The 15,658-nt window shown below is 32.7% G+C and overlaps 1 protein-coding gene across 9 annotated transcripts in view; it reads left to right on the top strand.

Moving 5' to 3' along the window:
- DLG1 (discs large MAGUK scaffold protein 1) overlaps positions 1-15,658 on the top strand; it is a 268,993-nt gene that overhangs the window by 214,191 nt on the left and 39,144 nt on the right. For all 9 annotated transcript variants that reach the window (XM_049628362.1, XM_049628367.1, XM_049628366.1 and 6 more), the window contains 3 exons: positions 3,727-3,841; positions 8,726-8,902; positions 11,648-11,717. In XM_049628362.1, coding sequence (XP_049484319.1) covers positions 3,727-3,841; positions 8,726-8,902; positions 11,648-11,717 — 362 coding nt within the window. The remainder of the gene's footprint in view (positions 1-3,726; positions 3,842-8,725; positions 8,903-11,647; positions 11,718-15,658) is intronic.

Raw genomic sequence — 15,658 nt, 5'->3', positions numbered from 1 at the left:
ATTTTATGGATTCTGTAGATTAGGAATTCAGGCAGGATTTTGTCTGGATGGTCTTTGTAGCATAGCCTAAGGTCACTTAATGGGATTCAGCTGGTCGGTGAAGGTCCACAATAGCTTTACTCCCCTTGTCTTGTGCCTTGGTGATAGTGGCTGGAAGTTAGGGCTCAGAACACCATCACGTGACCTCTGCAGCATGGTTCTTTGAGGGTTGTCAGACTTCTTACATGGTATCTGACTTCCCCCAGACAAGCATCCCTAAAGAAACAGGGAAAAGTTTTGTGGCCTCTTCTAATTTAACTTTGAAAGTCACATAGAATCATTTCTACCATATTTGCTTGCTTGTGAGTAATAAGACCAGCCCAAATTCAAGGAGAGAGTGATTAGAGTCTGCCCACTTAATGGGGGAATGGCAAGGTCACAGTACAAGAACATGTGGGATACAGGCATGTATCTTTGGAAAATATACCCTGACACAACTATTCGCACAGAAGGCTTGCCTACATATAAATAAGGTATAGTATGAATAGAACGGAGATCAAACAAATTCAGTCATATCAAACATTACCTTAGTTCAAAGAAAACAATTTTCAGATTTGCTGATAAGGCAGAATGTAACTCTTTCCAGTATTTTGTTGTAACAAAGAGATGAAGGTTAAAAGCAAAAGAACTATATAGCTATTAAAAAAGAATGAGGGACATCTGTCCATGCTACTATACAGTGTTGTTGCTGTATCTTTTTAAAAGATAAATAAAATAAATTGGGCGCCTGGGTGATCACTCATTAAGTGTCTGACTTCAGCTCAGGTGAGCTCGAGCCCTGCTTTTCTCTCTCTCTCTCTCAAAAATAAATAAATAAAATTAATTTATAAAAGTGGGCAATACGTATATGTGTGTGAATATATATACATAATGTGTACATAATTATGTATTATATATATTAAAATACTCTAGAATAAGTATATGTAAACGTATTTACATATATATGTGTATCTGCTTCTATTTATTAAAAATGGGGGAATAAGCCTTTCTGTAAATGTTTATATATAATGTTTATATATAAATGTTTATTATATTTGTATCGGTCATTTATATATAATGACCATATATATAAATGTTTAATATAATTTAGGGTAGGAGAGAGGACAACCTAGACTTCTTTTTTAATATCCTTGTTTTACAAATATGACCTTGAAACTATTTTACCTACCTATTTAAAAAAATGAAACTCTTAAAAGCCACCCCTAAATGTCAAAATTGACAATAAAAAAGAACAAATGAACTTAAGTGTATAAGAAATGAGCCAACTGGATAGTTGGCAACACTAACACCTAAGGAGGAACTACTCCAAGTAATTTTAAAACAGCAGTTAAACTATATATATATATATGAACATATATATATATATATTCATATATATATGAATATATATATTCATATATATATATTCATATATATATGAATATATATATATGAATATATATATATATTCATCCCTACTAGACCATGCTTTAAGGTTAAAAGGAAGTAGGGAAAGTAGTTAACTGTTTTCAAAAACGATGTCGTGGTCTTAGTTGTTGGTGTCATTATTTCAAGGCTGTTGTAAATGTAATACTGGAAAAAATTAAAAAGTCCCCGTGTAATACTCTAATTCTGTTATTCGCAGTGTCGCGAGAACTAGGATTCGTCTTATGCAAGAAAGCACATACAGATAGAAGATAGAAGGCATTAATTACAAACTTAATGGTTTTAATTTTTAATTAGAAGAACCAGTATAGGGCTGCCTGATGGGCTCAAAGGAGCATGTGATTCTTGATCTTGGCATCATGAGTTTGAGCCTCACATTGAATGTATAAATTACTTAAATAAATAAAACTTTTAACAATAAGAGGAACCAGTATTTGTACCTCCATCCATCAGTCTATCTCTGTTTTCACTGTGCCTTTGCAAATAAAAGTTTGCCATGAGTTGTTTTTGTTTTTGTTTTTCTTTTCTTTAGAGTGAGAAAGGGAGAGGGACAGGGAGAGAGAGAGAGAATCTTAAGCAGGCTCCATGCCCAGCATGGATCCCACACAGGACTCAGTCCCACAGGGCTCTGGGGTCATGACCTGAGCCAAAATTAAGAGTTGGACACTTAACCAACTGAGTCACCCAGGCACCTCAATGCCATGAACTGTTAATTGTTGAATTGTACTGGACACATTATTACTGTCTACTAACATTTGTATTTTAAATTTTCTGTTATATTTTTATTTTTTTTTAAATTTTTTTTTTAACGTTTATTTATTTTTGAGACAGAGAGAGACAGAGCATGAACAGGGGAGGGTCAGAGAGAGGAAGACACAGAATCTGAAACAGGCTCCAGGCTCTGAGCTGTCAGCACAGAGCCCGACGTGGGGCTCGAACCCACGGACTGGGAGATCATGACCTGAGCCGAAGCCGGCCGCTTAACCGACTGAGCCACCCAGGCGCCCCTCTGTTATATTTTTAAAGGATAGTGAAAGGGGCGCCTGGGTGGCTCAGTCGGTTGAGCATCCGACCTCGGCTCAGGTCATGGTCTCACGGTTCGTGAGTTCAAGCCCCACATTGGGCTCTGTGCTGTCAGTGTGGAGCCCACTTCATATCCTCTGTCCTCCTAGCTCTCTGCCCCTCCCCCACTTGTGCTCTCTCTTTCTCTCTCTCTCAAAAATAAATATTTAAAAAAAGAACACTTTATTACTAGTTTGAACTATTAAATGTTTTTGAGTTTTTTGATGAACTGTTGCTTCAATTAATCTTAGTATCCATAAAACAAACATGGTGTCTATGGTAAAAAGAAGAATAACTCCACAATAATCATGTTTGCTCTTCCTCTGTCTTCTTAAACTATACAAACTCCCAAGCAAGATATTTGCTCTTGCTTTAAGACCGTTTGTATTTGTTAGAAAATCTGAGGAGATCTACCCTAATTTCTATAAAATAGTTTGTTATAGAGAAAAAGGTATAAAGGTGTGTAAATGTGTAATGCAGTATATTTGAAAAAGTGCTTATGGTTTTATTAATAGATTTAGTAGTTTTTACTATATGATATAGTTTAAAATAATTCATCGTCAAAATCACACTTGCTTTATATAAAAATGATCTTAAAATGTTTATTCAAATTGTTTTGTATCTTATTTTGGTATTTTGAGAATTTACAAATCATAAAATGAGTTGAAGTAAATTTAATGTACAGTTGTTAAGGCATATTTTTCCTGTATTATTGACTTTTGCCATATTATTGACTGTACACAAGTTCTGTGTTTCAGCACATAAAAGTAACTGATTTCCTCAAGGGGAAAAATCAGTAAACAAAGTGTCTAGTATAAATCATTATAGGATTCTTTTTTTAAGTACAAAAATCAGAATAAATTCTGAATTTTAATCTTTAAAATTTACAGTTAGACGGTAATGTGAGGTTGATACCACTATTTGATGCATGAAAGTTGTCTTTTAATTGATTAAATGTAATATGAACTTTAAAATAGCATATGAGAAAATTCTAATTCAGCCAGTTCTAATTTATGGTACATTTGGAAAATTGTTGGTTTTTTGAAATTTGCATTTTGTCCAAAAATCTTACACAGATTACTCTTTCAAGGTTCTAACCTCATATAATTATTATAAGCCAGCTAATGTATTTAATACTTTATATTCAAGTAACTTATTTTTTTAGAGTGTAAAGTATAAATTTATTTTTTTCCCCATCAGAATACAGTCGTTTTGAAGCCAAAATACATGACTTACGGGAGCAGATGATGAATAGTAGCATTAGTTCAGGATCAGGTTCTCTTCGAACTAGCCAGAAGCGATCCCTCTATGTCAGGTAAATTTTTTTACTTCTAATTATGGCAGTCCTTATTTATGCATGCATGCAGAGTCCTTCACATTTTTTACTATGACTTAGTTTTACTGTAGAAGAATATATTGCAAAGAATATATTGCCATCTGTCTGGCTCAGTTGGTGGAGCATATGACTCCTGATCTCAAGATTGTGAGTTCAATCCCCATGTTGGGTATAGAAATTACTTAAAAATAAAATATAAAAAAAAAAGAAAAAAGAAAAAATCTATTGTAAACCAAAGAAATGTTATTTTAGGATTGATTTCTTGACAGTCTGTCTTTCAAGAATTGGAATGTTACTATAATTGTATTAAAGTTGTACAACCCCTTGAATAATAATGGCATGATAAAGACAAAATAAATGTGGGAGAAAAAAATTTTTAAGTTATTTTCCTGAGTGACTGTATTGTAGCTTGGTATGTCATATCATCCAACACTTACTTATATTCTTTATAATAAACTGTTCTCTAACATTTAATTACTACAGTAATGTCCATAATAGCAAAGGGAGCATATGTAAATAATAGCTTAAAATGTGAGTAGCCTCAGTAGAGAACACAGATTCAGGAAATTTCTACATGTATTTTTTGAATTTAAACTGTTCTTTTTTATTTCATTGGCTAATAAGACTTACACAGATGACCTATTTGTATTCTGTATACTCTTTTTAGCAGAGCCTTTACTCAGCATTTTATTGAACTATTAGTTTAACTTTAGTTGATGACTACGGGTAATCTGTACCATTCTTCATTAATTTTGTTCATTTCTTCTGATCTTACTGAGGAACATTTCCTAGTATGTTTTATTTATTCTTCTGATGAGAGATGATGTATCTTACATAAAATAGACATGTATCCCATATGTTTTTGTGCATATGTATAAAAAAATCTATGCAAACAAGCATGTATTCTATGCTTGTTTACATATGATATGACTTACTGTCTCAAATGTTATTCTGTGATACGTAAGAAAAGGAAACTGTTCTCACTTTCTTCACTTGTTCTTTTCCTACCCCTTTCATTCCTCCTGCCCTACCAGTGATCTGGGAATCCTTAGTCTATCAGATTTTTCTCTTCTTCCACTAATTATTGTAATATTTATTAAATTTTATTTAGATTTATTATTTAATTTATTATTTCTATACATTATTTATTAAATTTTATTTATTAAATTATTCTGTCCCAAAGTGTTTTATGTGATACTGATATCTACAGAAAAAGGAAAAACAGATTTGTTTATACTCTCCTTTTTTCATTTTCTTCTTCTTGCCCATATTTTCTAATTTTAATATAATTAGGTGTTGCCTTTAATAGTGATTTATTAAAAACTTACAAAGGCATAAAAATCAAGACACTACATTTGTTTCAGGCACCTTTAATGAGTCATCTTTACTTTTTGTTATTTTTTAAAGAAGTACCTTATTTTTGCAAGTTATATACTATCAAAAGATGTAATGGGGGCTTCCAGGTGGCTCCATCAGTTAAATGTCCACCTTTGGCTCAGGTCATGATCTCGCAGCTCACACGTTTTAGCCCCAGGTTGGGCTCTGTACTGACAGCTCAGAGCCTGGAGCCTGGTTCAGATTCTGTGTCTTGGCGTTCTCTCTCTGCCCCTACCCGACTCGTGCTCTGTCTCTCTCCTGTGAAAAATAAACGTTGTAAAAAATAATAATAAAAAATATCTGTCACCTCCGAAAAATCCCTAATTTCATTCTCTGAAAACAGTCATCCTCCATTTTCTTAGCAAAGTCCCTTGTCTTTACCCCCAAATTTCTAAATAATGTGCATATACTGCTGTTTTCCAGTTTACCATTGTAGATAACTTTCTCTTTCATACCAAACTATTCTTCATCCTTTATCACTCAAACATAGTGTCATCACTGTTAATAAAATTAATAGCATTTAATCATGTGACTATTATAGTATCTGTCATTACTCAAGTAGTATATTATAACACCATCCTTCCTTTCTTCTGCAGCCCTTCATTTTTCCTAGGCATAATAATCATCTCATTTTTATTTGCTTAATTGTTCATGTACTTATTACTAAGTATCTTTCTTTATCTTACAATAGACTCTAGAGTTTTTCACTTAAAGAAACATGTGGTTGTACATATGATCTTACACTTCAGATTTTTTCTATCTTTCTGTTCCAGTCTGGACTAGTTACTTTATAGACTTGCTGTGTAGATCTCATATGAGACTTGCCTTTGCCACTGTCCTATTCCTTTTATTTTTTTAAGTTTATTTATTTATTTTGAAAGAGAGCATGAGTGGAGGAGGGAGGGAGGAAGGGGCGGGGGGGGGGGGGGGGGGGAGAGAGAGAGAGAATATGAATATGAATCTCAAGTAGGCTCTCTGCTGACAGCACAGAGCCCAGTACAGGGCTTGATCTCAGGAAACCATGAGATCATGGCCTGAGCCAGATCAGGAGTCAGATGCTTAACCAGCTGAGCCACCAGGTGCCCCTGTCCTATGCCTTTTAGCACTCTGCTATGTCAGAGTCTGTTTTTTTCAGTGCCACATTTTCTTTCTCAATTTACTTTCCTTTAATAAAGCACATTCTCCAATAAATTCTTGAAAAAAGAGTATATGGGGGACATTTTTTGAGTGTTAGCATGTCTGAAAATGACTTTACTTTGCCTTCTCCTTCATAGAGTATTTGGGGTATGGAGGAAGGTATGATATCCTATTTTATTTTCTAAAAGCCTCTTCTTATTTGGTCCTTTTTTTGTCGTCTTTTTATTTCATAGACCTAATATCTTCTCATTTTCTCTAATGTTCTGCTTCTTGAATTCTGTGCATTCTCTGTATTTCTTTTTTTCTAGTTTGCCTCTTTTCTTGCTTTTCATATGTGAGATGATCTTTAAATATTTAGTGATCCTTATTTTCTATTCTTATGAATGGAGAATGAAGCTAGCTGGATTTAACTATAAAATACTTGGCTTTGTTCATTGCCCTTTCCCACCCGAGGTCATTGTTGGGGTCATTAAATATCTCTAGAAAAGAATCCTTAATCTCTTGCCTGCAGTATAAACAAGGCTGCTAGAATTTCCATTTTCAGTGTGCAGATTACTTTTTATCTGTCTTTAGCCCAGCACCACGTTCCCCATCAAGTTCCAGAGTACAGAACTTACCAAATTCAATTTCTTTAGAAACTAAACCTCTTGTCTTCTGGGTCTGGGAACAAGAGAAGGGATCTAGAGGTTCTAAGTGCTACATGAAGTGTTTTCACCAGTTCTTTTGTTTTCACTGCTGTAACTTACCTCTGCCTACCTGAATTCTGTACACTTCTACTTCCTGAGCATTTCTAGGATCTGGTGGAGTAAACCTTATTTCAGTAGCCCTCTGTTCAGACACCCCATTTAAGCTTCCTCCAATCTGCAATAATGAATAGGTCTACCTAAGATCCAGCAGTAGCACTACTAGGTATTTGCCTCAAGAATACAAAAATATTAATTCAGAGGGATAAATGTCCCCCCACCCATCTTTATAGCAGCCTTATCTGCAATAGCCAAATTAGGGAAACAGCCCAAGTGTCCATTGACTGAAGAATAGATAATGAAGTTGTGGTGTACACACACACACACACACACACACACACACACACAATGGACTATTACTCAGCCATAAAAAATGAATGAAATCTTGCCTTTTGCAACAGCATGGATGGAGCTAGAAAGTATTAGTCTAAGTGAAATAAGTCAGAAAAAGACAAATGCCATATGATTTCACTCATATGTGGAATTCACAAAATAAAACAAATGAACATAGTGGGGAGAAAAGAGGGAGAGAGACAAACCAAGAAACAAACTCTTAACTATATAGAACAAACTAATGGTTACCAGAAGGGAAGGGTGTGAGAAGATGGGTTAAATAGGTGATGAGGATTAAAGAGTGCACTTGTGATGAGCACCAGGTGATGTGTGGAAGTATTGAATGAGTATATTATACACCCAAAATTAATATTACATTGTTTATTAACTAACTGGAATTTAAATAAAATTTTTTTTAAAAAAGAGAGATAGGTTTAAAAAATTGGGTAACACAGAAAGGAATATGATTTGTATCCTAATTTCCAGTTGCCAAATTAGAACTAAAGAATAAATAAATTGTATTATAAATGTAATTGCTGGGATTCTTTCCTTTACTTTTGAGAGAACTACTTTGGATGAGAATTTAAGTATTGTATATTAATTAATAGAACACAGTATTTTTATCAAATTTTAAAAGATTCTTAACATTTTGCAATTACTATATTAATACAGTATTTTTTCCAAAATATTTAGCAGCTGTTAAAGTCCTGTATAGTTAGTTTTCATCATTGTTATTGACTCAGAAAATTCTGTTACTCTAGTTCTGTGAACAAATAGAAGGAATAATTAACTGACACAATAGTCACTCTGTTAATCTAGTCTTACACTCTGCAACTAATGAATCAAATCTTTCAGGGAGTTTGTTTTCCCAAGTATGTGTAGCCAAAATAAAGAGAAGAGTTATCTCTTAATATTTACTTTTTGCTTATTAATTTAGAGCAACTCTCTAGGTTTGTCTTCATTTTAGAATTCAATATGGGTTGCCAGTGGATTACACTAAAAGCATTTTTTTTTAATTTCTCATCCAATATTGAAAGAAATAAGGTGGTGCCTAATTTTAGAAAACTGTTAGCATAAGTCACTTTTACTGTTTCTTTTTTTGTCTGTCCTTCCGTATGTAGTGCAAATTTGAGCTTGGCATTATTTTGCCCACCATGGTATCTTGTTTAATTATTTACCTGGATTATATACACTTTCAGAATCCTGTGTTCATTTAATATTGGAATGAGCATCATGACAAATAATCATAGACTTTTTTTTCTTCTTAATCTAGAGCGCTTTTTGATTATGACAAGACTAAAGACAGTGGCCTTCCCAGTCAGGGCTTGAACTTCAAATTTGGAGATATCCTCCATGTTATTAATGCTTCTGATGATGAGTGGTGGCAAGCCAGGCAGGTTACACCAGATGGAGAGAGTGATGAAGTTGGAGTAATTCCCAGTAAACGCAGGTAAATATAAGTCTGGTACAGTCTTACCACTTGAAAGTAGGGCAACATAAATAATTGTTGATTTTTAAAATCCTTTTACCAAGATGGTGGTGCTTGGTTTTCCATATTGTGTTTCACAATCATTTGATTTTGTTCACCTTATGTTGTAACCAGTGACGTAATTAAAGAATATGATGCCCCCAAAGGTTTTTAAATAACTTTGCCATGTATCTATACCATTGGAGGGAGAGAGATTTAAAAGCCTTTGTAGTTTTCTCATGTAGGTGGTGATGGAATCTTAAACTTTACATTTTTGATCATATGAATTGCCTCCTTTAGACTTAAAAAATGGAAGTGTAAATAAATGTGAAATGTTTAGAACTATCTTGTTACTTGCTTCACATCTTTTTTCTTGATTAATTTAGAAGTATTGGTACATTCACTGGTCTTTCCTCTTTGCTTTTAACCACTTATTATCGTGATTGATACTTACTGTCTACTGGAAAAGTAGTCAAGTATAGACATAGATAGGATGATCCCAATATAGAGAATCCTCTCTAAGGTCTACGAAATGCTGCTGAATGCCCCTACTTTTGTGAGAAATGGTATTAAAATGTCAGTTCGTAATTTCCCTGAAATAGCTTTTTTGTGAGATCTGATTTTACAAATCATTGCCTAAAAGCCTCTTTAAGTTTTAAGATAGCCAGCCAAAATTGGTAAAGAGACATTAGTGTTTAGTGTAGCTAGTTAATTCACTTCAGGTCAAGCTTATGATGGAATACACTTGTTCTGTTCTAATGAGTTGGATTTATACTTATTTTGTTAAGAGCCTCTGTAATTGATAAGTATGCCAAATCATGTACCTATTTATAAACCTCTACCTGTATATATTTGTATAACTGCTTGTAGAAGTTGAAGAGTAGGAATATTAAAATATTACCTAGATTTGTATTTGTGGTTTGGGGATTTATGACTGTTCTATGCTAGATCCATATATTTAGCAAGCTCCAGCTATTTGGCTAGATCTTATAAAGAGGCAACTCCTCTTTTAGCAATGCAGCCCTCAGCATAACTTTTCTCCTAGAATAGAACATAGTCTGCTTTAAATTCAGAAATGCTTCCTCTGTGCCTTGTTGAGTCAGTAAAAATCTCACATCTTAAATATCAAAGTCAGAGTTCCTAAAAATTGTCTTATCCTTTGGTACCTCATATCTCTCATAGGCTTTATGTGTGCCTGCAACTAATAAGAAAACACTGGCTTTGATGGAAAGAGATTCTTTTTATTTTGTACAAAAATTCTATAAAGTTGAATTTTGTGGGATTTTTTTGTTTTTTTATGTTTATTCATTTATTTATATAATTTTTCTTCCATAAGCTATAGTATGAAACCACAACTAATTATGCCGTTTCGTTCTTGAATGTATTCAAAACTTCTGTTTTCTTAAAACAGAACTATCCCTTTCTTAGACCTCTGTACTTCTAATAATAGCACAAGGAATTGTAGTTACTACAGTTCTTAGTTTTCTTTCAGGAATAGTATTTACAGTTAAGTACAATTTAAATCAATCAACTATTTAGTGAACAAGATAATGATGCGAAAACAAAGCCATTTTGAGTTGTAAACGTTTACTCACCAAATGTTAGTTTTGCAGTGCCCTCAGTAAGTACCTAGGCAGAATTATAAATTAGTTAATCATCTCATGGACTCTCTAATCATGTCACGGACTGTTCTAGCACAATAAAAACAAGTTTCAAATCCTTGACTACTAAGGTTCTTCTGTATCCACGATAAAACTATATAGCTAGATAATGAAGGAAATACAGTTATTCTCAACCTGTTGTGGTAAGTTTTTCTGCTATATACTAATATAATATCTATGTTGAAATTGAGGATTTATAAAAGCTTAATTTACAGGAAATTTTGCGAGGTTCATATTGGTATTACAATCTACATGAAACATTTGTTTTGATGTAGTTTTGTTGGCTTGCTTATTTTGAATACTTGGCACTTTAACAAGTTTCAAAATTCATAAGATCGAAAAGCTGTACAGGCTTCCTTATCTTAAGCTTGTTCCCTTGGCACCAATTTCACCTGTAGAGGGATAACTAAGGATAACTAAGATTACCAAGTCTTTGTATCTCCTTCCAAAGATACTTTAAAGTTTTTGTATACTGTAATTGGTTTCTTTCTGTATTTACACAAGTATATCACTGGAGCTAAATTTAATTTTTGTATTTCCCATTTTTTTATAAAAATGTCAGAGCTACAGAAAAGTAAGTAACAAGAGGAAGAATAGTACAAGAAACAATAGTACAAGAAATCCACATATCCTTCACCTACTTTTACCAGTTGTTAACATTTTGCCTTATTTGTTCACTCTCTTATGCTTAATTTTTGGCATATGTGTATGCCCCATGCTAAGCTAATATTTAAACAATAACAAAAAAAAAAACCCAAAATCTGGCAAATTGCTTAATTCAGAAGTGGTTCCTCATAATAATTTTAATATAATTATGGAATTGAGTACATTTATAAGTACACATGTACTGTATTTTGATACTTCACAAGTGGTTTTGTTTCATAATAAAATGAGCCCTATATTTCATTTTAGAAATTATAATTAATTTTGGGATGCAAACCTAGATGACTTCTGAAGACTTTAGTATATAAAAGTGCCCTATATTAAAGTATCAGTTTTAATGATTTCTAGTTAGGCCCTTAGATATTTCAGTATACTTTAAAAATAGCATTCTATACTTTGACAGAGTTGAGAAGAAAGAACGAGCCCGGTTAAAAACAGTGAAATTTAATTCTAAAACAAGAGGAGATAAAGGGGTAAGTATATGAAATTTCATATTTCTAGATATTAGTAATTGAGGATAGTAGGTTTTTTCTTAATTCTTGCTGGAAATACATGATTAAAATTAGAAGGATTTTGCTGTAAGAGTTAACCATCAACAGGTGTTGTTATGGTGCTTTCGCATAGTAGATACTGAAGTAATTTAAGTATTACTGAAGTAATTTAATTTATTAAATTAAAGCAGTCATTTTACAGACGTTTTTCAATTAAGTTATTTATTTTGAGAGAGAGAGAGCACGCGTGAGAAGGGGGAGGGGCAGAGAGGGACAGAGAGAGAGAAAGAATCCCAGGCAGGCTCTGCACCATCAGCACAGAGGCCAGTGCGGGCCTCAAACTCACGAACTGTGAGATCATGACCTGAGCCAAAATTAAGAGTGGGACTAAGTCATCCAGGGACCCCTCATTTCATATATTCTTAATATACTTTGGTGAGGTTATTTATACAAGTGAAATAAATTCAGCCTTCATTCAGATGTCCAGTTAGAAACTTGTATCATCAGTATTAATCATGCAGCTAATTTAATAATACATGTTCTGAGATAATATGCCCCAAAATATTAACTAGGTCATAATGTAAGTTTACAGGTTTTTGTAAGTTAATTTGTGGAAATTTTTTATTGCCCTTCTTTGTGCCTAATATAATTTATTAAGGAAAACCCATGCTTTAAATATTTGAATCAATATGAATTTTTATTTTGAGGAAATAAAGAGACAGTCAAGAGGGGGAATTATAGATGGTCAAGAAATACTTGTAAACTCTTTCATATATAATTTTAAATGTGTTTTTGTTTTCATTGTTAAATTCTGCTTAAATATAATGGATGCCCATAGATGAAGGAGCTATTATAGGCTTTGTCCTGTATTATGTATGTAATTACTACAACAGAATATTGTAGCAATAAGCCTAAAGAAATAAGCTGAACATATATGTTGTCTTGAAATACTATTCATAGGAATGTTTTATGTTTGGGTTTTTTTCTTTTTTGATCTAACACAAGTTTTATCATCTTTTGATCATATCTCAAATGAATGTGGGAAGTTAACTCAACAAATTTTAATTAACCCTGTCATTTGTGCTTCTCTGATAAAACTAAGCACATAAACTTAAAGCCTTTAAGATAAATATCCTTGATCAAAGAAGTTAAATCTAAGTAAATTATATAATTTATTCAGTTATTTTAGAAATGATAAATTAGTTTAAAATTGTAGCTTTCAGAAAATAAAAAATTACATAGTGTGATCTGAAGCAATATGTAAAATAGAAATTTGGGAGAAGAAAAAAATCCCAAGTAAATGCTCAGGATTTGCTTTTTGTGCTTATTTTATATATGTCTTTAAAAATAACTTAGTAAAATACACTGTCAATGTATTGAAAAAGAGGTTGCATGTTGTAACTTTTCTTTCATACTGTAAGAAGTTAACTGAATTAACGACATATTTAAATCTTAGTCTTGTTTGTTGACTGTAACCAACTTTATACCCAGTCACTGTGTTCTAACACAGCACCAAAAGTATGCATGATACTGAGTGGGGTAAAAATACGCTTGCCATTGATACAGAACTGCATTCCTTTCCGTAATACCATTTCCCATTCTAAGTTCTTTTCCTTTCCTTAAATGGTGGTTTATGGACTTATTTCCACTACAGACTTATAACATTTCAGTTTCTCATTAACATTTTTAACATTCATTTAGCTATTTTGGCAATACCACATATAGAAATTATGTATTTAATATATATATATCATGAATTTGTGATATTTTATCAGTTCTTATATTTATTACACTCTGTCTTTCCTGCAGTGTAGCATAAATAACAATAAGTAATTAAACAGTATTTTGTATTGAAAATGTAGACAAACTGGAGGTAGTATGTTTCTTCAGTTTTATGTTTTCCCTACACATATTTGTCTTCTTTGCTTTGTGCTATTTTCACTTTTAATAAATTCTTCACCTGGAGGATGTTAAGTGTAATACAATTAATTCTTTTCTTAACTAACAGCATTTCTTTCTGTTCTCTATTATGATATCTTTATGATATCTCATTTTGGCTAACTGCAAAGATACCAAAAATCAAAACATTTTAAACTTCATGTTTCTTTTGGTTGTTTGCTGTGAAACTGACTCTGACCACTATATATGCAGTAAGAGGGACAAATGAATACCTTTTATTAAAAACATATCAGTTTTATGAGATACCATAAAAATTATTACTAGATTCAATGATTGTCATGAACAAAAAGATTTAGTCCTTCCCTAAATTAGATTACCATGAATTTTTCTCTATTGAAACATAACTTTTCTTCTATTTTTCTTTTCTTAAAATTTGGATTCAAGAAAATATTTTTATTTAAATAATGCTACTTGACAGTTTATAAAATAAAAGTCCTTATTTCTTGACAGAATTACTCTCATCAACTTAATTTTTAAATTCTGCTTAGAGTTATCAGAGCCTTCGATTTTTAGGATTGAAATTAAGACAGTCTGTTGAACTAATGAACTATGAGTTTATTAATCTTGAATTATTGATATGAAAAGGTAAAAATGAAAGTTTAATATTTCCATTAAGATTTCTAACAAAATAAATTCTTTCAAGCAACAGAATTTGCGCAATAATTACTTTAATCTACCTCAGCATCTTAATCACCTAGCATCACATGCTTAAAAAATACAGGCATGCTAAAACATACTGCCTGGTGTGGATATACTTCAAAATAATGATAGCATTTTTAAGACATGGATTGAATCAAGAAAAGTCAGAACAAGATTTCCATCCTTTATATCATTCCTGCTTCAAAAAAGTAGCAATGGTTCCTAGTGTCATTGGTAGGTGAGGCCATGTCCTTCAAGACGTGGATGTCTGTGACAGAAATTACAAAAGAAATTATTCCTCTTTAATAGCATCATCTTTATGCTACATGGCTTTAAATCTGAAGGCACAAATGGGGACACTGAAGAAGGGAAAAAAACCTATTTCCAACATCTGTGCAATAAGGGACATCAAATCAACTGTGCAACTCTTCCATTGTAGTTCTGTATAAACTATTAGAATCTTTTTTTTTTTAACTATTAGAATCTTCTTTTTTTAATGTTTATTTTTGAAAGAAAGAGGGAGCATGAGTTGGGGAGGGACAGACAGACGGTTGGTGGGGGGGCGGCGGCACAGAGGATCTAAAGCAGGCTCTGCACTGAAAGCAGAGAACCTGATGCGGGGCTCTAACTGTGAGATCATGACCTGAGCCAAAATTGGATGCTTAATGAATTGAGCCACCCAGGTTCCCCAAAACTATTAGAATCTTAATTGCCTTTTTGGCTTTTATATAGGCACCAAGCTTTTTATCCTCTATTCAGGATATGGTGCCAATTAATTAAATATGGTTCTAGTTTATTTATATATACTTTTAAAAATAGATAAATATAGTAGAGCTTAAAGACAAATAAATCAGTTATGATGGCATTCAAGTTGACCAGGAGAGTTCTGACTCTTCTTTTTTGGTTAGATAGCATCAGTAAATCTTTTGCTGCATTCTGTGTGGTTGACGGACCCCTCTTAGTTTTCTTCTCATTTCTGAATCATACCATAAACACTCAGTTATCTCCTTTTCTCTTCCAAAAAAAAAGATTAATTGTTTTTAAGTATTCAGCACTAGCAACCTTATCACTAGTTTTGGTTCTTTTTTTAATAGTGACTTTTTGTTAGTTCATTGGAGCCACAAAAAGGGGGAGGGGGAAAATATGCTCAAACCAAAGGGAAAGGAAGATTACTACTGCATATAAAAAATATTTGAATAGCTAGAGTAACAATCTAAAATTACTTTTGCTATAGAGCACCTCATGCCTGGAAATCTAGAAAAATATGGATTGATAAGAACATATGTTAATTTGGGTCATACTGTAGTAGTAACTAATCTGAATTA

This window comes from Panthera uncia, chromosome C2 (genome assembly GCF_023721935.1).
Source record: "Panthera uncia isolate 11264 chromosome C2, Puncia_PCG_1.0, whole genome shotgun sequence".
In the NCBI taxonomy this organism is placed as follows: Eukaryota; Metazoa; Chordata; class Mammalia; order Carnivora; family Felidae; genus Panthera; species Panthera uncia.
This window is presented reverse-complemented; position numbering and strand designations above follow the sequence as displayed.